This window comes from Falco biarmicus, chromosome 12 (genome assembly GCF_023638135.1).
Source record: "Falco biarmicus isolate bFalBia1 chromosome 12, bFalBia1.pri, whole genome shotgun sequence".
In the NCBI taxonomy this organism is placed as follows: Eukaryota; Metazoa; Chordata; class Aves; order Falconiformes; family Falconidae; genus Falco; species Falco biarmicus.
The window spans coordinates 11,878,787-11,901,008 of record NC_079299.1 but is presented as its reverse complement, the minus strand read 5'-3'; the positions used below and the strand labels follow the sequence as shown (position 1 = coordinate 11,901,008).

General features: G+C 39.7%; 1 protein-coding gene across 3 annotated transcripts in view; it reads right to left on the bottom strand.

The window, feature by feature from the left end:
• Positions 1 to 10,217: 10,217 nt before the first annotated feature.
• LPGAT1 (lysophosphatidylglycerol acyltransferase 1) overlaps positions 10,218 to 22,222 on the bottom strand; it is a 67,167-nt gene continuing 55,162 nt past the window's right edge. For all 3 annotated transcript variants that reach the window (XM_056357349.1, XM_056357350.1, XM_056357351.1), the window contains 2 exons: positions 20,358 to 20,464; positions 10,218 to 16,076 (listed from right to left, as the gene is read on the bottom strand). In XM_056357349.1, coding sequence (XP_056213324.1) covers positions 15,925 to 16,076; positions 20,358 to 20,464 — 259 coding nt within the window. In that variant the 3' untranslated portion in view covers positions 10,218 to 15,924. The remainder of the gene's footprint in view (positions 16,077 to 20,357; positions 20,465 to 22,222) is intronic.

Below are 22,222 nucleotides of genomic sequence, written 5' to 3'. Positions count from 1 at the left end.
ACAGGTGACCTGGTTCTTTTGAGACATTGTTCTCATTCTCCCTGAAAGTAAGAACAAGATCACCTCTGTTTAGTTATGGAAGGTGTTTTCAAAGCTTGATACAATTTGCCAGAGCAGGCTATTTTACTATTATAATAACTCCTAACTCTGGGTGTTACTTCTGCAGTTATAATAGACGCAGGAGAGAAAAGGGAGATACTAGTCTACATGCAGAGCTGCAGTGCAGCACCAGTTCAAGGCATTGCTTACAACAATACAACTAGAGCATTTGGAGACTCAGGAGGAACAGTAGAAGCTATGTCTCAGAGCAAAATAAGCATGCTCAAGTATGCTTGAATCAGTTTAACTAAACCACTGTAAGCCTGTACATAATTATTTCGATAAAGCTGCTTCCTATCTCTTAATATTCAAATCAACTGCTTCAGTCAAGTTTCTTCCGATTTTTGGAAAGAACAAGCTAGAAGTAAGGTGCTTTATATCAGAAAAGAGTAAAAGGCAGGAAGAGGCACATTGTAATACAAACACTATGGGTCCCCTAGCAAGGAACCATTCAAAAGAGGGCAGGGGAGAGCATTTAATTGCTGCTGGAGGGACAACCAACACCCATAAAGGTGAACTGAGTACTTGTCCCATAACCTTGTCTTCAGTGGTGAGTTCAACAGACCCTTGTCCTAAAGTCTGTTTTTTTCTTCCTTGAACTTTTCTTCTCCTTCTCCTCTAGCTCTGTTTGGTAGCCTCTCAGACCAGCATAGTGAGATCAAACAAGGATTATTAGTCAGCCTTCTGCTGCCTCAATTCTTGGCCTGGTGTGTTAATACAAACTGAAATCAGGGCCCGTTCAAATCAATACGCCACACTCTGAATCTTACATCTGAAAGCATACCGCCCATCTACAACTTTAATGTATAGTGGTGACCACTAGCAGAGAAACTGAAAGGTGCCAGCAGTAAGCTCTTCACCTGCCACAGATAAATCAGATGAGGACACTGAATTAAGACCTTAGTGCTCCCATCCATTGGGGAACGCGGAGGGAGCCAGTACGGCAGACAGGAGAGGCACTGCTGTGAACAGGCAGTTTCAGAGGCTGCTTTTCACTGATTGCACACATCGCTAGGAACTGGCTGCAGATTGTGTTTTAAACATTACCTAGTGATGTAGGCTTGACCTGGTGCGAGAGATTGTGTTTGAGCAGTACTCTTCCACAGGGCATCTCACCCAAGTTAGGCAATCACGTGTCCCAACTCCAGCCTCAGGCATTTACTTTGACATTCATTCCCTCCCTGAAACATCTTTTGTTGAGAAAAAGCCATTACACAATGTAAAAAAGGAATCTGCTAGCCCTAACATTTGGTCTATACATAACTAATGCTAATCCTAGATTCCTCATGACTTAAAAACATAAAAATTAATGTTTTATAAACCTGGAAGACTTTCCACTACAGTGCAATCCCTACATACAGTAATGCATCCCCTACATCATGTTTACTCATCACTTTAAACTAAGCAGCTGTAAATGCTACTTTTCTTTTTAAATTTACCACACATGCACTTACTACCTTTTCTTTCCACTCTTATGCAAATGGTAAAGCAAATTGCAATCTCTAAAAGTCTTTCTAAGTCTTCCTTGTAGACATGGCAGAATAGAAGTACCTTTCCACCTCTTTACCTTCTGTGTTTTACGGAGCTGTCCTGAGATAAGTAAGTGAGCTTTCTCATCACGTGAGGCTTAAGTATGAGCCATTACTTAGCTAAAAATCCAGAGAGAACATTGTCAGCAGAGTTCTTCCCTAGGTCTGGAACAGCATGTGAGCAGGGAGAAAGGAAGGCTGATAAGAGAGCAGCTTCTCGTTGGCTATTTAGCTAGAACATTTATTGTAAAATCCCTCAGTCACTGGTTGAGGACAAGCTCAAGATGCCACAGCTATTGGTCCAAGAAATTCCTGTTTGGGCCAGCACAGCAAGGGATACAGATGCTAAGCCAAGGCCACAGAAGCCCAGGCCTTCCTAGTAAATCTGGTTGATAGTCAGTTTAACAAGTACTGGTATCTACCACAGATGAGGTGAGTGTAATGTAATTAGTAACCTGCTACATCACCAGAGAAAACTCATGACAGCAACCAGTTTGAAAGATCTTTTAAAATAACAAACATGTCCAGTCCAAAAATCTCACCATAGATGTAATAATCCTCTTATTTCTACATCTCCTTTTGGAGAGGATGAAGGACTAACAGTTTAGTACTGGAAACTTCCACTGATGATGCAAGTTGGAAGAAAGATACTCAGTGTCCTGAAGGACTGAGGTAGCAGAGCCTCTGCAGAACCACAGCAGGTGAAGTAATGCTGTCATTCTGTACTATTCAGGTAGTAAGGTATTGAGCAATCCAGGTGCAGCTGGCAGCTACAAGCTGTTCTTTCAGAAATGTTCTCCAACTGTCAAATGAGAAATAGATAGAAATAGCAGGTTTCTCTCTAGCTGCAGCAGATAATTTCTGGAAGGATTTTACATTTGGGAAGTGTTTAGCAGAGGCTTATGATCTTAAAGGAACTGTGGACTTTGCCAAAAGTCAGTACTCTCTTACAGGCTGGCCTGTACAATCATGTTTGCAGCAACTTTTGTTTGGAGTACAAAGAACAAACAATAGCCAGCAAGCAGCCCACAGCCTTGTGCACAACTGAAACCATAATTTTATCCTTCATGCTAAATTTTAGATTCTCCGTGTGCTCTTAAGCTTCTTGTTTGCAACCTAAAATGGGATCCTGGGCATGAAATGTCAATCCAAATGTTGTATCACCCAGTTTTTAGTACCATGGGGATTTGCTTGACTGAGGAAATTCAACACAATACAAATCAGACCCAGTTTAACTTTTCCTGACAGTAATGTTACATTCTGATATATCAAAAATTCTGGTCTATGTTTTATCTGAAAAGGTAGTATCTAAAAAAGACTCAATTATCAACTGTTATTATAAATCCCTATGGGATACAAAGATTCAATTTACCTTCCCAACTAAGATTAATCCCCCAAAAATACTTTGTCCACACCCATGCTTGTACTGCAAATGATTCAGGCAGCTCATGTAGCACAGTGGGAGTACACTTCATTATCTTTTCAGCCCCCTGGAAAATGTACTGGAATACAGGGACCCACCAGAGCACACAAGTTTTTTGAATCAGATATCCAAGTAGATGGTGCCTCATGAGATCCAATCTTCCTAAAACTATGTAGAACTTTGGTCAGGTAGGGATAAAAGCAAATTAATTGTGAAAAGTAAAAAGTTTTGTAAAGGTTTATAAGGACAGGAGAAAGTCACACTATTCTGAATCTAATCTTGAAGGCATTCAAGGGCAGGCATTAAGCCGACAAACTGTAGGTGCTGGGCATACCCACTTAACCTAGGTTGCATTTGCAGAGAGACCCCAGGTGGACAAAGCAAGCTAGCTTTCTATCCCCATCCTTTTCTGAATGAAATTTAATGACCCTTTAAAAGCTATGAGTCCCCTTTCCCATTTCTCGAGCTGTAGAAAATTGTTCTTACTTTCCCACTAATTCGATTTTGTCTGCCTCCAGCTTTTCAGAAATGCAAATGTCTTCCTGGCGAAAAGGAGATACCATCTTCGATGTTTGATTTAATTACTAGCAGTCATTGCACAAGGCAGGAAAGAGAGTAAGCAAATCTCAGTGCAGAGCAGAGAACATACATTTTGCATAATCATGTAAGTCAACTCCTACTCCTCACGGAAACACATACCCAGGACTCCTGCATGCACCTTATTGCTTACTCAGTAATTTAGTCTTAAGTAACAGCTATCATCACAGTAACACACCCAACCGTCTTCGAGGCATACATTGACAGCAGTGACGTAAGAACATAGGCTTTCATTTCAAAGAAATGTGGGGTGTTTGTTGTTTTTTTATTTTTTATTAAATTGAAATACCATGTTTTTTCTAGGAAGAAAGTCTATGTACCATCTCACATCCTGATTCTGGAAGATATGGGTGTTAAATAAAACATCTTGGATTAACAACATTTAGTCCCTTCACTAAAACACAATGCTTTAAAATTATTAAATAAGTGTTTAAAAATTATTTTTATAAGAATCATAATTAAAAATCAATACAACCCCAAGCATGAAAGGACACATTACGAAGAGCCAGAAATGGATTCTGAGTTGCAGCTTATTCAATTGTCAGGTTTAGGCACAGGAGCCTTATTTGCGTTTGTTGTCATTTACTTTCAGCCCACAGCCTGTGAAACTGTTGTGTGGTGCTGCTTCAGGGCACTCTCTAACCGAGTGCCACACACAGTAATGACAACGTAATTGACCACTTTACAGATTGGGCATCTCTTATTCCTTACAACCATCAATGTCTTTAAAGAATTCTTGATGAAGTTAAAACGTTAAGCTTGTACACCTTTCTCAGATTATAGCATAGGGGAAGACTGGTTGATTGAAAAGATGCAGTTTTCTACAACTCCTTTTTTAGTGTCGACCCCTCTCCGCCGCCCCAACAGTTTTAGCCTTCTTAACCTTCAATAGCAGACGATGCAGCAGTTAGAAGAAATAAGTATAATTAACTGTTAGCAAAATGTATTTTATTTCCCTCCTGAACTGCAAACACAGAACTATTAAAAACTAAAAAAATCTTGTCATACTAAATTTCCTAGGTGGGTGCCACACTTGTACATTACCTTGTCGCTGTAACACATGCTTCTGCTATCAAGGGTTATTGCCATAATCTGGAGGCTTCCATGCAGTGCTGCGAAGCAAGGAACTTTTTGTTCCTGCAGTTTTGTTCATTTAGCTATGGCTCTGGCCCGTCTTACTACGCAGCTTATTCTTGACTCATCGTCTGAGCTTACAAAATACGAGATAAAAATAGATTATTGTTCTATCTAAATTCCCATAATCCTTGTGCTCATTAAAAATAAAGTCATGTAACTGTTCTTAGTCAGGATTGCACTAATTAGTGAAACTGGCACTTCTGACCTTGTGATATCTACCTTTAATAAACTCAGGTTTGCTGTGCTGCCTGCATTACCATATGCAGCACATACAATACCTCCTTGCACAACAAAGTGCTGGAGAGAGACATGCAAACCAGAAAATAAAGATCAGGAGCTTTTTGCATAGTAGTATTTAGTTTTTCCACATCTTCACCTTTTGGCTTAAAAATATTTTGATTTTATTTTCATATGATAAATTAAAGGTCCGTAAATAAAAATCAGAGGCCAACTTTTCATAGATCAACTTTAGGGAGACAGAGCTGCTCCCCAAAGAGCTCTCAACCAGTGGCTCTGGTTCAGGGTAGCAGCACATGGGTTTCTATAAACAACTGCTCGGGTCTCCAAGATTTCAGGGGGATACCAGCAGAGGCTTATTAAACTTAACTTCATTTGAGTGGTTTTTGCTTTGCTTTCTGAAGACAGACAGACTAGGATGAAGAAAGTAGATTCCCCATTAGCTCACTTTACCTTATGGAACAGCTTCATCTTTTCAGTCGTCTTCACTATGCAATAAAATTAAATGTGTGTATTTTTGTGCAGGAAATTAAAAACTAATGGCAGAAGATTTTTTCTGCTGCAGCTGCTAACGTATTTACTGCTTGATTTATACACGTTTCACTGGAGTCAGGAAATCACTAATGGTAAATCCATTAATAAATCTAATCCTCTCACCATCAAGCTGTATTTAAATAAATTATACTGATAGGACAATCAATTCTCTGTATGTTATAATAAAAAGCAGAAGGAACTTAACTATGCAGGTGATGGATCTACCAGAATGAGACCAGACATTTAAATAGTTCAGAGAAAGCCTCAGTTGTGGTAGGCTGACAGAGGTATATAAACCCAGGAAAAGTAGAGAAAAAAAAGCTACATCAGGGATTTTTTTGTTTAAACCTCCTCATAACACAAGAGGGAAGGAACAACCAATGCAAAACCAGAACATTTCTAACAAGTTAAGCTTTTTCTGAAACAAAGCGGACTTTTGAAAGTGCTTGTAAGTGGCCTGCAGGACTCATTGACCTCCCCAAGCTCAAAAAAATATCAGAACAACAAAACAAACCCAATACTGAGGAAGCAAACTAAAAGAAAAACAACATAGGGATAAAAATTTCAGCGGGCCAGGACATAATCCAGCTTCTAATGGAAGGGTTCGGAAGAAAATTCCTATATATAGCAAGGTTACTCGATGCTCATCCACTCCAGGGATCCTTACAATTTTCCCTGAGGCACTTGTTCTGGCTATTCTGGGTGTGAGGATAATGGCTCAGACATCTCTGGGGCCTCATTCTCTAGCTCCAGTCATCTGTGTTTATGTAATAAAGGAAAGCATTTTAATAGTAACTCCAAATATGAAAATTATTGAGTAGGCTGAAACATTAGTACTGTATTTGTTGCTGTTTCTTGTAGAATCAGGGTCTTCGCAAGCCTGAAGTAGAAAACAGAAACGTTGTGTTGAGAAGTTACAAGCCTAAAAAAATAATTGGCCATCTATCTACTAATAAAATTGCAAGTTTCATAGACTTGCAGGCCAGAAACCATCATGACAATTACCTAGTCTAGTTACCTGCATAATGTAGGTCGTAACCTCCCACTGTAATTAGGCTAAACAGTACCTACTTCTATTTCAGCTCTGTAATAAAATATTTAAGACAACAGTTTTGATTTCAAGACTTGAGGGATGGAGAACTGAGCACATACCCAAGGCAGAGCTTTCCCTGCCTTCCTTGTTCTGAACCCGGCTAGATTTTGCACTGAATTGCTGCATCTTAAATCTTTTCTTCCAGACTGCAGTCCATGACTGACAGCACCTGCTGAGTACTTGTACATAACAGAATTGTATTTTACTCACCTTTGGATAAACTAAGCAGACTAGACTTTATTCTTTCACTTAAATAAGTTTTTCCAGATTACCTTTGTAACTTTAATTGGCTCTGTCTGGAGTCTTTTAGAGGGTGGGGTGGTATAGCTTCATGTGTGTGTGTGTAAGTTTATTCAACAGCTAATGCTAAAAATCAGTCTTGATCTAGATCCTTCTGTTAGCACGACTGAGAGACTTGTGTAAGGGGAACACAGTAGTAGGTGTTACAGCCAACCTTTGGAGACTGTCATCCCATTCATGTTCTGTCCACTTAGCAAATACTTAGCTGTCTGCAAAACATACTACTGTTCCGAATGCTGGCTAACAGCTTCAGTGTAAACATAAAACACATAGCACGCCTCGTGAATATCACCACAGGGCAATGGCTGGAGTAAGAAAACCCATCAGCTACAATTTTCAGTGACAATGGAATCAATATGCAGTATTGGAATAAACAGAAGCGGGAGAAAATTTAGTTGCCAAAAAATAATCCAGCAGTAGTTCATCAATGCTGTTTCAGCAACTATTACTGCAGGCTTGTGGGCAATTAGTTTTAGGACTCTACTGGTCTATTAAGATAATATTTATACTTACTTTTGTCATCAGTTTTGTCTAAGAAACTTCCTAGGAAAACAACCCCACCCTAATTATAGTATATGAGGTTCAGCTCTGAAGGCTCTTACAATTGTGCCTGTCACGCACAGGCCCCGTAAGCCGTTGGCTGTGGTGTGACAGAGCAGAGCACGGCACATAAAATGTTCCACTGCCTCTACCAGCTGCGAGGGAGAATTTACTCAAAGCAGCAGCAACCCTGTCTCCCCCGCCCCATGCCAAGCCATTGGGTCTGTTCTGCAGATTTTATGTTTGCCATTTTCAATGCAGGAAAATCACCTTCTTGTCCAGTGGAGGGAGTGTTCCTTCTTGTTCAGAAGGATGCGTAACATCCTGTGCACTTCAAGATACAGGTGCAGGACAGCCCTTATCTACTCGGTCTAGCCTTCTACCCTTCACATACTTGCCGATGAGTTAAGATGCAATGTGTCGGCCTAAGAAAAACACAGGCATAAGGGAACACAAGAACAACCACAAAAGCATCTTCAGTGTTTTCAAAAGTGTGGAGTGAGAAGAATATCCAGCAGCTTCACCTTGGGAGAAAGCTCTGGCAGGCTGGGGGGTTCACAGTGCTGCTGCACCTATCACCACCTCCTCAGAAAAGGTGTGTGCAAGAAAAGAAGGAAACAGGCTTGCTGACTGGACGTGTTGGTGGTAGGTGCGGGTGTGACTGAAGTTACTGAGCAGGAGTGTTTAACGTTGTTGCATCTAAACCCGAAGTTCCAGCTTCTAACCTCCTGTGCGATGGAGTCCGCTGCTTCTGAGGGGAGGGCCTGTGGATTAAGGACAATGATTCTTCCCTAGAAAACAGGCAAAATTATGGGGCAAGGGAAAACAAAAGAAGGTCCAAGGTGTGGCAGGCCGATGAGTTAAAGCGCCATAGCTCACTCAGAGCAGGGAGTGTGCAGTTTCACCAAAGACATGACAGCCAGGAGGAGCAGTGAGCAGCCAGCCACCCCTCGGAGGTGAGGAAAACCGTACCAAGGGGCTGGGCAGCATTCATTTCAACTCACCAGCCAGCCATCTGTGCCTAGCCTAGAAACAAGGACGCTCTGGGGAGGGAAAGGCTAGTTCATCAACTTTTCCATCTTGCAGAGCCATTTTGAGTCAATATTCAATATATGGTCTCACTAATGCTGCAGACCAAACTCCTACCACCCTCTGCTTTTACTGGGCATGATCTGCTCAAAGGGTCAGATCTGCCCATTTATTTATTTACAAGTATTTATTTACAACGGAAACTCATATGCAGACATCAGGTGCCAGTCTCTAAACTCTTTTCAGTGCCACTGTCTTCTGGGATCATTTCTCTTCCTGATAGACATCTATTGTGGCGAGATGACCTTCCTTCTGCTTACTGTCAAACACACCCTTTACGAAGTGATGTGGAGTACTCGGTGACTTGTCCTCATAAATAACAAATCGGTAGAATAATATCATTTATGAAAATATTGTCCATTGTTAAACAGATCTGCAGAATTATACTAGTTAACTGCAAACGGAAAATTTTCTTTTCAAAAGCAATATAGTCTAAACTGACCTTTCCTAGTTTCTCTCCTTCAGACTCTCAAGTGAGATTACAAAGTATGAGCTATATTCTGTCATACCGTAGTTGGCTGCACTTGCCATCTCAAGTTTAGATCCGTCATTTTGTTTAGCAAAACCATTGTTGCTTTTTCCCAAGGCCATGCCCACGGACCTTACTGACCTTAGCTTATTGCATAGGCCTAGAGTTTGATCTTACTTATCCTTGTCACAATGTCCACTTTTTTGGAACTTTCCCAAATTTTCCAAGGTAAACTTAAAAATCCAGTGAGCTCCTTGCCATCTTTAATACTCATAGATCAATTATCCGTTCTTGTCACCCTTTAATACTTGTGCAATAGCATCATTTACAAATTCTACAATTATTTTTTTTTTTAAAGTAAAAACATAAGCAGCCTTTCTTCAGCTGCACTAGATGCTAGCACTAGCTGCTCTGAATTTCCCGATGTATCGCTTCTCCAACTTCACGGAGAAGTCTTAATCAAACCAACTGGCTAATTCGGTACAAAACCAGACTGACGTTAGAAAGGACAACTGACTGAAGAGACCTCTTCCTTATTCCACAGAGAACCTAAGGGCATACTGGAAGTTTAAATACTTACAGATTCTAGCTATATAAAGATATTAACAAGAAAGCCTTTTTTTCAGAAAGATACTGTGATCTTGGAAGGAAAGAAAAGGTGACCACAGCGCATAACACATCTGACCACCTGTGGTGCCCGTTTTTGCCCACGCTTCAGACCCCGAGTCCGCTGCCAGCCCCATTCTTACAGCTCTGCCCACTACACTGCCGCTTCTTCCAAAAGAAGCCACCCGTTTACAGTCAGCCTGGAAGTTACGTACTCTCTCCCACGTGCCCACGGGCTAAGTGTGCTACGTTATGGTATAGCTGAAGCTCACAGCAGCTCTCAAAGAGGCAGGAGGAGGAGGAGGGAGAGAAATACCTGGAACCGAACAGCAGCAGTTCCCCTGGGCCCTGAGCTAACCTGCGGCAAGCCTTTCAGTACATTTCACAGGGTGAATTTTTTCAATCAAGAAGGAACATTTCTTTGTAAACTGGAGTAAGCGCACATTACATTCACATACGTTTTTTATTTGCTGCCTCAGCTGAAATTACTGATATCTAAATATGCAGAGCATCCTTTCAGAAAACTTCTGACCATGACCAGAAGAGTAAAAATACAAGATAGAGTCCTGAGAGATAAAAATTTATTTATATCTGATCAGCATGTCATGATATGGTCACAACTCATACAGCTGACATTCTCATAGCCAAAAGAGGGATGTCTTTTCTTTTTAAAAATACATTTTTCTTTCTGGCAGGAAGGATTTTTTTAAAACAAACATTTTGTACTAGGCAGGAATTAAAAACAATGGCTTTTTCAATATGACAACACGGCTGGTAAGCACTGGATCCCCCACCAGTGTCTTAATATTCAGATTTCAAGTCTTCCCTCCCACTTTCTCCCTCCCACTCCCCGATTCCCCTCACCCCTCACAGAAAAACACCACACAGACAAACCAAGACAAAACCCAGAAGGGAAACCAAGAGGTAGACGTAACTACAACCATGGTGCTGTTTTGGAAATTGTGCAAGATGTCTTACTATGCTCCAAGGAGTTCTTTTTTTCTTTGTTATATATTGCAATATTACGCACCAGCAGTTAACATGAAAGGCAACACGGAGCTAAAGAGCTATCGCTAGCGAGAGATGCCAGGGCCACAGAATGACGGGCACACTGTTCCACTTGATATTGCTTTGCCTAGCTGAAGTTGTTTAAAAACAGACCACTCTGTTCAAAAATATATGTATCTACAAAATGATTACAGCCTTGATTGCAAAAGGTTTGCATTCACATCTTTCTAGGATGGTGGCAATCCGGGGTCGATGGCCCGGGTTCTGCCCGTGGCATGCCCTCGGCCCTCAGACACTTCAGGAGACTCATTGCTAAGCAGTGACCTGCAGAGAAACTGCAGCCTGAGCACCAGCAGTTTCCAGCGGGTGCTGGAGGGAGCAAGTGCTGCAGAAGCTACTTTCCCCCTTCCTCCCTACTGCTTCGCTCCTCCCCGTACCACTTCTGGCATAGAAACATTTGTTTCTGTGCCCTTCCTCGTGAACACTCCAATAAGCAATGTTATCTACCACAAATTAACACTGCAGCTGTATCACGAAACAAAGCATTATTTCACTATTAGTTGTGTTTATGGTAAGCACAATAGAGATTGTGTATCTAATAGATATAAGCACGATAAATACAACCATCAAAGAAAAAACATCTCATCTATTAAGGATTAGAAGCACATTAAATAATCCTGAAAAAAAACCAACCCAGCTTTATTTTTGCCACACACCAAAAAAAAAAAAAATGGGGAAAGACATCTAATAACCTCTGTAGAGAAATGCTGCTTCTGGTTTCTGTGTACATTTCTGAAAGGTATCTTGGGTGCTGGAAAGATTTGATTAAAAAAAATCCAATGAGAACAAATTCAATAAGAGAATTCCAAACACAACCAGCCCTTTGCAAAATCACAAAAGGCTTCTGCATCCATTTTATCACACAAACCAAAAATGCAGGTAACACAGAAGGAAAGGAGAGAATCGGAGGTGAAAATAACTGGTATCAAGAAAACCAATTTTTGTCATACAGAATGAACACCATTTAGAGTAATTTTAAGGAACTTTAATAGGACAGTTGTTCAATGAATAATTACTTCATCCAATTTTAAAATAAAAGGTTTAATTTTAAAATGCATAGAATCCTTTTAAAGATTTGTTTTGTATCACAGCCAGGTAGTCTACAGTTTTCACAGAAAAAAAAAAAAGCTGCTCGGAAGTGTTCATAATGTATGCCGACATTTTAAACCAGAGAACGGTTTCAATTTTGCTCTTCCAATTGTTGTTCTTTTTAAAAAAGTGTAAAAACTATCAAATACGCAACTTTGAAAAATAACCTTTTATTTCATATGGCTCCATTATTTCCAAACGATACAGTCCCCAGATGTGTAATTATTTTGTGTGACTGTATCAGATCACCACAAAATCTCCAGCTGCCTATCAGGAGAACGCACCCAACCCCGGACTCATGATTTGGAAATCCCAGTTTGAAGTACCTTTGGTCCCAAAATTTTATGTCAAGGCAAAGCGGAGCAGTTGAGTCCTGTCACACACAGTGATCGGTATCTGTATTATCTTGTACAAACAGGTGAAAAAAGTGAACAGCACTTTACGGCAGTGTCAGACAAAAAAAGTTACATCATTTGCAAAACAAGTGAACAATGAACGGTACCACAGTGATCATTGTATTTTTACTGCAATAAGATGCATCTTCTTTTGATGCTGGGGCTGCAGGAGCGAGAAGGAAGCTTATAATTTTCCAGCATGCAGGTTAAGCTGAAATAGCGCTTTTCAAAATCTGGTGAGAGCAGCTTAAAAAAAAAAAAAATCCCTCCTGCAAGAGACATCGTTACTGCAATACTTGATAGAACCGTATGTAGAATACAAGAGAACCTGTAAGGAAAGCGCGCTCACCAACGGGCACTGAAGAAAACGCTGCTCGTTGTGAAGGAGCAGACACTCCTCATGTCATGGGCTTTGAAGAGCAGCAACGCTATACCATTAGGACTTACATCGACTCAAAATGTAACAACTTGTTTATGAACAATTAAACATAGAAACGTACAGATGTTTTGTGTGCAACCCTGGCAGAGAACCATCTTTATTCACAATAGGCTTAAATCGCTGTGTTCTCACTTCTGTGTGCAACAGCATTTTTTCTGTGAATTTTTCATTCTTTAACACTTTATACATTCTTCCATTTTATTTGCCCCTAATATAAAGTCAAACATACATTAATTAACCATTTTGTGATCAAATGTAGGCTTCATTAACACCGTTTTCTACCAAATGCATTTTGAATGCTTCAGAAGAGGAAGCCCATGGATGGCTCAGCAAAATGCCCACTACATCTGTGACACGAGCCAACTGCCAGAAGGTAGGACTGAACTGCAACCGACAGGAACTGATGTTTACACACTTGCCTGCTAAGCTCCAAACAGTCTTGACCAATAATGGTATTATTAGCACAGAATCTCCTCTATGTTGTATCCATTTTGTGCTTTTCCCTTAATAGAAAAACTTCTTTTATCCAATTTATTCTCTTTCATGAAGCAGCATCCAAGTTCATGCCGGGAGGGTACTTTGGAGTTTCCTGACAATGGTTTCATTCCACTGTCATCTACAGCAACTCAGCCGTAAGGAGACACAACGCCAGGCACTCTTCACATTTTCCAGTGCAGGCAGGAAAGAAGCCCAAGACCTAATACTACTTACTCACCTATCGAAACAACAATCAGTGCTTGAAAACAAATGTCTCACGATAGTAAAAGAACTACAGAGGAATGAACTGAAAATGAACAGGACCAGATAAATGGAATGATTATCTGAAACATTATTGCGCATTACTAATTTCTTTAGGCAGCATGTGAACACTCACTATTGACTGCAATCCACTGGAAAAAAAATACTGCATTTGAAAAAACAGTGTGCTCTTACACAGAGTTCACAGGGTCTATAAAGAACAATCTCCTGATGTGAGCTACTGCTGTGCAATCTGCTTATATAAACTTCCCTTTTTATATCACTCCAGTCTGTCCCAGCTCAAAATAAAACCAGCTGTACTATGGGCATCTCTGGGGTTCTGATCAAACCACCTAGTAGAGGACAGAAATAAGTAGCTTGCCATCTGCAATTTGCAGTGTTGCGAGTCCATTTACGCCCACATGCAGCACACAGAACCACTTTTGGTAACGGCGCTGGGCTGTCCCAACACCCTCCTGTAAAATGGCAGATTCAATACATTCATTCCATCAGCTGTACTTTAGCAAGAGCAACAGGAAAAGAAAATACTCCCAAGACTGCCTCCCTTTCAGGGCATACCTTTCTTTAAACTGATTTTACATTATACCAGAATTCAGGTGCGGTGTGTGACTGGGTGTAAAGAGCTGGGATTTGGAAACGGTGTCTTATTGAAAACATGAAGCTGTAGGCAAACGCTGCCCTTTCCCTGGCAGCCGCAGTGATTCTTCCCAGTCAATGAGGGGACTCAGTTCAGGGGAACTTACTATGGGGTATCATTTTGCAACCATCCCCACTGAGCTACCTTAGGATAAAACTACTGCTTTTGGGGAGGCAGGGGTGGCATATTTGACCAGGTATTTTTCCATTAAGCCAGGGAAATTGGCATTGCTTTGTATTTTAGTATGCTCTCAGCTCCCCCCGCAAAAGGAACACGGGCTAGCTTTCATATTCTGCACACCACCCACTGTGATTCATGTGGCAGGAGCGGGAGAGCAGGGGGATCAATACTGCTAACTCAGAGCCAAAACTACCGAGGGCTTACTTTGTTCTCAGTAAAATTACTCTGTAAAAGGCAGTGTGCCAACATTTGAAGTTCTGGCTATCCTGCTTGTATTTAGAGAGATTAGTTTTATTTTAGGAACAGCTCTCTCAAATCTGTATATAATCACATGAACATAATGCCAACTAGACCTGCCAGAAGTACGGCCATACATCATAGGCATCCTTTCAAAAGCATCCTAACGTGTCTTCTGTTCCAGTTTGCCCTTCAATTCAACTCATCTTTCTTCCAGTAAGATTTCAGCACAGTGGTGAGCTAATTAATACTGCCCTCCATGTAGTTACTTGGAGTATTTACCTTTTTTTTTTTTGCAGTAGTATCTTCCTATGGATTTATGATAGCAATTATACCTATTTTTAATTTTTAAAAAACTAGTTTTTCTTCTATTACTCCTTAGCAAAACATTAAGATGATTGGCATTGAATTATTTAAACTCTCCCACAAGTATATTTAGCGCGGTTGCAACTAGCGGGGAGAAAAAGGCCTCTATAAACCACTCAAAGGTCACCTTGGTTGGACTGCAGTATACAAAATACAAAGGTGGCTAAAAATCACCAGCAGCACCAGCAGACCTTCAGAAACAGCTAGAATTGCTCTGCCTTCCAACGTGTGACAAATAAAGGTTTCCTCTATTCCCTAAGTTTTATGCCTTTCCTTCACTGTATTTTCACCTTTAAAAGTGCATTTTCAAAACTGATAATGATCATTAAGATGCATTCTGAACAAAAAGGGAAAATTAACCAAGTGACTTTGTATTTTCCAAGTTTTCTCATAATATGAGATACTGGTAGCACATGGAATTCAGGGAGCTGGTGGTAAGACCACAGCAGGGATGGGCTGATTCATCAAATGTGGATAGCTTTTAATCACACGATGCTGCTGCAATGCTTTTTTGAGGACTGATTCCTCACAAAACACACTTGACGCTGGATCTTATTTGGGTCTTGGTTTTAGATCAATGTGTCTAATACAACAACTGCTGACTGCGTAGCCACAAAGATACCACCACCAGCTCTGCTGAGTATCTTTGACTCCAGCACAATGAGTTGCAATAAAGTACAAGTTGTGCAAATGAGGAATCTCTACCACACCAATGCTGTACAGACTACTGAAGAGACGAGTTGCTGAATTTTCTGAGCTCTAACTACAATGCCAAGAAATACTTGCGGTGACAGAGCTTTCTTGTCACAGACATTCTTCTACGGTGGTTGTACAATTGCACCTTTTGTCCAAATGCTGAATTCGCTTAAGTGTGGGTGAGAGTATACATTTTTAAAAATACAGACAATTCTTAAAATAATACATCATCAGGTCACTACGTTACTGATCTTCACTTTTAGTGGAGCTTAAAATTCCCCAAAGAGAGGCAAGAGTCTGTCCAGTATTTTCCTTTACTCTTGAATATTCACATTTGCACATACAACATGATACTCATTTGCAAGAGCCTGGATTCCCACTGTGTCCTCAGGTCCCATTCCACTTTTAAAATAGGCAATGATAAAAATACTGAAAGATACAGTACCACATACCGCCTGACAAAAATGCAAGTGATTGTATGCCAACTAGCCACAGGTTACTGAGGGTCATCTCCCGAGAAATAGCTTTTGTTTGACCCTGCAGTGGAGGAAAAGCTCCTAAAAGAGAAAAGAAAATGCATTTAATGCTTCTGAAGCAGGAACGATAGCCTAACGCACGATTCCTTACCATCACCGTTTGTCCCAGCAACCATGCCCACAAACAATTAGTTGGTTACTTCTGTGCTATTTAAACTTTCAAAAAATTCTCCAGCAGTATCAGTTGCCTTCAAGAAAATATAAAAAAAATCCAAACAAAAGCCCTTATAATTATTAAGAATAATTTTCATTTCATTCCTTAAAAGCAGCTGTCCTCACTGTAGTCAACTTTTGCAGGGAGAACCAACTGTCAAGTAAGTTTTCTGTGTAATTTTTGAAGTTTTAGTAACATCTGTATGATAAAATTGAATGGATTCCATATTAAACTTCACAGTTGCTTGGTAATGGTTTTCTATACCGTGAAGCAGCAACACACATATATTCTCAAGGTTCCTCTTGAAAGTATAAATATACACACATTTTATTTTTTTTTTAACAACAGTTTCCTTATGTTGTTTGAACATTCATTGGCCAGCCAGTCATACAGCCTCAGGAAGCACTGTGATTTGCCACACAGTTTTCCAGAAAGATTTTACTGAAATGCCTGTTTAGACAAGAGACTGGCAGGAGATAACAGCTGACAATTAAAAAAGTTCACTTTTTCCTATTTTGACATTTTCTGACCTACAACACTAAATTAAATGTATCTTGTGAATGCATCAGTTTTATGATAAGCAGATTGTTTGCATATATTTACATCAGCATACTAAATAATTTGCATTAAAATTTACTGAGATGCACAAAGCTTAAACGATACGAACCACTTTTGTTGTTGTTAATCCTGAACAGTGGATATAAAAACTCTAAAGATACCAGAGATGATGTACTTGCTGCAGCATTATGGAATCACAGCTACTCATACAAGAACAAGAGATGAATGATTCAAAGAGTAACAATATAGCAGTGTCAATTTTTAATCTTAAAACCCACACAATTTAGGCAATTAGATACCATCAGCAGCTGATCTCCACACTTCATATTTGCAATCACTGGAGGAATTGCACAAGCATTTAAGACAAAGCCTTTTTTCCTGTATGAATGCTCTTAAATTAAAAAAAACCAAAACACACCAAACCCAAATGCAACTTTAAAAAAACCTAAACAACCAAACCCTAAAAAAACCCCGTGATAAGTCCCATCCTCCTTTCCCCATATGCATTTTCACACATGGGCAGATTTGCCGCACCATTTATTCCCCAGTAATTCTCACTGCTAAGCTTCCATTTGTCTGCTCTACACTACACTTGTTCTTCCATGGCCCATTTGTTTTTCTGTACCAACACTGACCTTTGGTTTAAATAACTTTCTTTTTTCCTTGGTACAGATAGCAACTGTGTCTCCCCCACCCCAACTCATATCTTTCAGGGAAAACAATCCTTTACCTCCCTAGCTGACACAAGCCAAGCACTTTTAGCTGTCCTTCACAGGAACAACTCCTTCCCCTTAATCACCTTAGCACCTATTATCTGTCCCTCTTCCCAGTTCAGCTGGTGTTTCTTGAACTGGGATGATGGACCTGAACACAGAATTTCCAGATGAGGTTTCAGATTTGATACAAAGAAAAGTATTTCCACAGCACTAGTGAAAACCCTCTTCTGTTGCCCCGTACGATGACATGGCTTACTTTCTTAGTGACATCACCAGCTGGCTTACCATCAGAGTGAATGAGGAGCATGACGACTTCAGTATAAAATTACTTATTTCCAGCTGATAAGCTCCTAGTTTACAGTTTGGGTTTTTTTAATTAGTCTCCACATGCTTTTGTCCTGCTGAATGTAATCATTTGTGTTACTGCAGTGTTCAAGGTTATCTTGCTGAAGACTTCAGAGAAATCATGAACTTGCCAACATGAGCTTTTTACTAGCTGCTAAAATAGGAGTCTGTACTTCTTATTCATACAGATATTAACTGTAAATGGTTTAAATTTTATAAATGAAATGTGTAAACTGCACCTGTAAGAAAGGATGGGACAGTTTCATATGCAGATTTTAGGGAGATACTTTTCTTTTTAAGAGGTATAATATTACAGGGTTTTCCCAGATCAATTAAAGTTCTTAACACTTAGGAATACAGCAAAAAGGAAAAAGGTGTCTTAGGCTTTGTTTCTTCCTCTTCCCAAACAAAAATATGCCAAAAGATTGTATTCCTACCAATGACGTTGCCAATGCAACTTTTAACTTTTAAACTTTTAAACTATCATTTTAACATATCATAACTTTTCACATATTGTGTTACTCTAGCTTTGTGAAGTGAGACAAGTTCCTAAGTAGTGTGTATTTTTAAAAAAGCCACAAACCAACCCACAAAACTAAAAAACCCCATGAAAATCAAAATGCTGAGACAGCCCTAAGTCTTAAAACCCCACCAACTTGAGGCAACATAACACGTCAATACAAAGCTCACTCTTGAGCACCTTCAGTGATTCCCCTCACGTTAGGCCTCAGGGCTTTTCCAGGGGGTTTCCAAAAACTGTAACACCATTTCTGCAGTAAGCCAACAAAAGCAACGCCAGCAAGATCTCAACTGGCATAAATGGTAGTAGCTTTAAAATGTGCTAATTTATGCCTAGTAAGGCACATGCCTATGTCATAGCATTTACATTTAAAACATCTTATTAATTCATACTGATTACACTGGCAAATTATAAACAATTATCCTATTTTGGAAGCACATTTCTGTGAACAAATCTGATTATTTTCATTATGCTCTCTGAAATTCTGGACTAGTTAGATTTTTTGGGTATGACTTATTTTAATAGTATTTGTGTAATAATGTCTCAATAACAAGAATTCTTTACCTCCTATAGACTACACTTGCAGTTTTAAACAGATTCACAAAGTTATTTGGCTAATGAAGTCCACTATACACATTTGGATGTGATACATACAGCAGGGTCTGACTTTTGCCATCAACGATGGCAGAGTGACAGCCATATTTCATAAAACAAAATACATCTTTGGGTTGTTAAAGAAGTCTGTTAATCTTTTTAAGAACTACAAACGATAAATTAAGCACTCACAATCAAATTAAAGCAGTCTTTGCAATAAATCATCTAATAGAAGTAGTGTCTTTGTTAAACATAGCCACTCTGGAATATTAACCTCAGTTGGTTTGGGTGACGGAATATCCCCCGTCCCCCCTCAACAACTGTGATACTTGTTAATGAAGAGATTGTTTTTCTTCAGAGACAAATTGCATCATTTCTGGAGTCTTCCTACTCAGTCTGTTTGATAAACTTCCTTTCCTGTACATTGAAATAAAACTATCTTTTCCTGCCTTGATTTTCTTTTTTAGGATGATGAATTCTTCCATTTTGTATTCTGACACACGCCCACACCCCCCTGCTGGAGGGCACATAGCTCAGGATCAACTGGATGGGGAAAAAATGCCTTGAGGAAACACTTCTCCAGCTATAGTTTCAAAGTATTTACCTGGTATTTTAAATCACATCCTTGCCAGTATCCCTTTGGTAATGTTATTAATGCCCAAGTTTATTTAGATTCCTCTGATCCATTAACATAGAAAGTGTATTACGATAGAAGCGATCCTCAGTACCTCGCAGCAAGGGGGCCAGCACAGGGCTGCAGGTCAAGACTCCAGAGACTTTCTGCTGTGTAATTCTTACAGATCCTTCCAATCATAGCACATCTCTGTTTCACTTAGCAGGAAACAGAAGAGGACTACGGTTTTGGATTAGGCCTGCAGACTACTTACGTCAGTTTTCTCTAACAGTACAAGTGCCAGAGGAACATGCTAAATAGCCACACTAAGCAGATAAAATAACCTGCCGTAACAGTCTTACTTAATCCCTTTTAGTCAAGAACTTGCTCATTTGAAACCCTGAAGGTTTTATATCGTCTCCAAACTTAACATAAGCTCTGAATACTATTACTATGTATGCAAATGTTCACTACCTCCTTGCATCTTGCTAAATTATTCCACTCAATTAAAGCCCATGGCAGCAAGTTTCACAGCTGAACTGTATGTTATTGCAGAAAAAAGGAGGATTTCCTTAGATCTGTTTTGAATGTGCCAGCTTCCAAACACTATCCCATTCTAACGTTATCTGAGTAATTTACCTTTCCTAGATAATTTTTATCATACTTTGCCACATAAAAAGCAGTACTAATTACATCTACCACATTTGTGTGAAGAATGCACACATGTTCTTCAAGCATCTTGAGATCCTTGCAAGAAAAGACATTAACAAAGCACAGTTCTCTTTGCCGGATATCATCCTACCTGTTTCATAGAAATGTGTCAAGAGATCCTCCTTTTCAATGAACCGTTGATATAACCAGTGTGTAAGAGCTTCAGGCTCTGCCGGTACATCTTTAACTGGAAAAATCCTACCAAAGAAACAAACATAAATTAAACCTAGGAAATGCATTCTGTATGCGAAGCACAAACTCCCCCCTTCTGCAACAGCCCACCTCTAAACACAGGTTTATACCAGAATCACCTTCTAACTGCATGGTTCATTCTCACTCCAATTCACGGATAACATAGGTATTAAGGATATGAAACACCAGGTTGCCAGCCAGATGCACAGAGAAGACATTGGCATTATTAACTTCTAGCAAATGCTGTGCTGCAGCATTTGATAAAGCTACCAAGTTGCTGGAGTTTTTTTTAGATAGAATACCACCGCACTATATTACTATCCTTAAAAAAAAAAACAACACAACCCAAACCAAGCAGCAATGAAGTTCACACACTGAAACAGAATGAAATAAAGAACTGGGAAGGTTCATCCACAGTTTTGAAGAAGCAGCTCTTCAACAGGCAGAAGCCACACAACATCACTAAATACCAATAGCTCTTCTGTATCCCAGAAAATATGTCCTCTGGGCTTTTCAAAGGATGCCAGCATCTTTGTCTGAAATTTCTAAGGCAGGTTTTATGCTGAAAACTGACCATGTAAGGAAGTGTACTCAAATACTGCTGCTATATTATAAAAACTCCACTGGAAGAATTACCGTTTTGGTACTTCCACAGTGAATACCAGATCTACTTAGAAAATCCAGGGCAGAATTCACCGAGATACATGCATACAGAAACCCCCAAAATGACCCACCGAACCCTAGTGGATTATTTTTTTTTTTTTTTTCAAAAAAGAATTTCAAGTCTTACAGTAACTGTGAAATCTGCTCAGTAGACCCTAAATGCCTTTTGATGTATACAAGAACTTATACATCTACTACATTTCACTGGAAGGCCAGTGCAGAAGAGATCTGTGTATCAGGCTAGACTGAAATAGTCATACTCTGAAACATAAAGACCGGTAAGTTTCTCTTTTCAGGTGAGCTCCCATTTACCCTGTCATCTACGCCATGCTTCTATTTTCATGACTGGATTTTTCATTTCGTTTTCAACACAGTCTTGACTGACTCTACTGAAAAGAATCTGAAGTAACACCACAATCACGTGGGCAGTGTCTGAACGGACACAGGAATGTCAAACTGCAGAAGATGCTCGTGAAGAGTGCTTTTGCTGCTGTTACTGTTTTCAACATCTTTGCTTGCTTTGTTGCCAAGTCATTTGTACCTCTTCCTTTCTGGTTGATGCATGGGAAAATAAGCTCTAAGTGGAGAAGAAAAGCAGCAAAGCATTGCTCTAGTAAGCGAATTAAAAATAACGGTGCTTTGGTATACAGAGATAACTTCAATGTCAGGAGATGAACAATTTTATTTATCAGCTGTGGCATCAACATGAACTCAGACATCACTGTAGTCTTTGTAGCAATTCTACCTACATCTTTCTCACGCTGTGGAGTTCTCTAGTAAAACCAGTCTCAGTAACCAGAAATCAGCAACTATTATCTCACATAAAATACAGTTTGAAGAAAAGTCTTTGGCCAAAGACAGATACTATGAAATAGTTGGTGGTCCAGTAAATATCTCAAGTCCTCAGTGTGCATACCAAGAACGATGACAGGTAATAAAGAACTATTTTATCTTGAAACACAGACGTTGTACAGCGGATTAAAATTAAATCATGTAGAGGCAAGTAAAAAGCACACCCACAGAGAAAGGACCATCTTTGTTGAGCGTATAACACTATGAAAGACTTACTCTCTGTCCCCAAACACAACCGAGCTGCCAAAG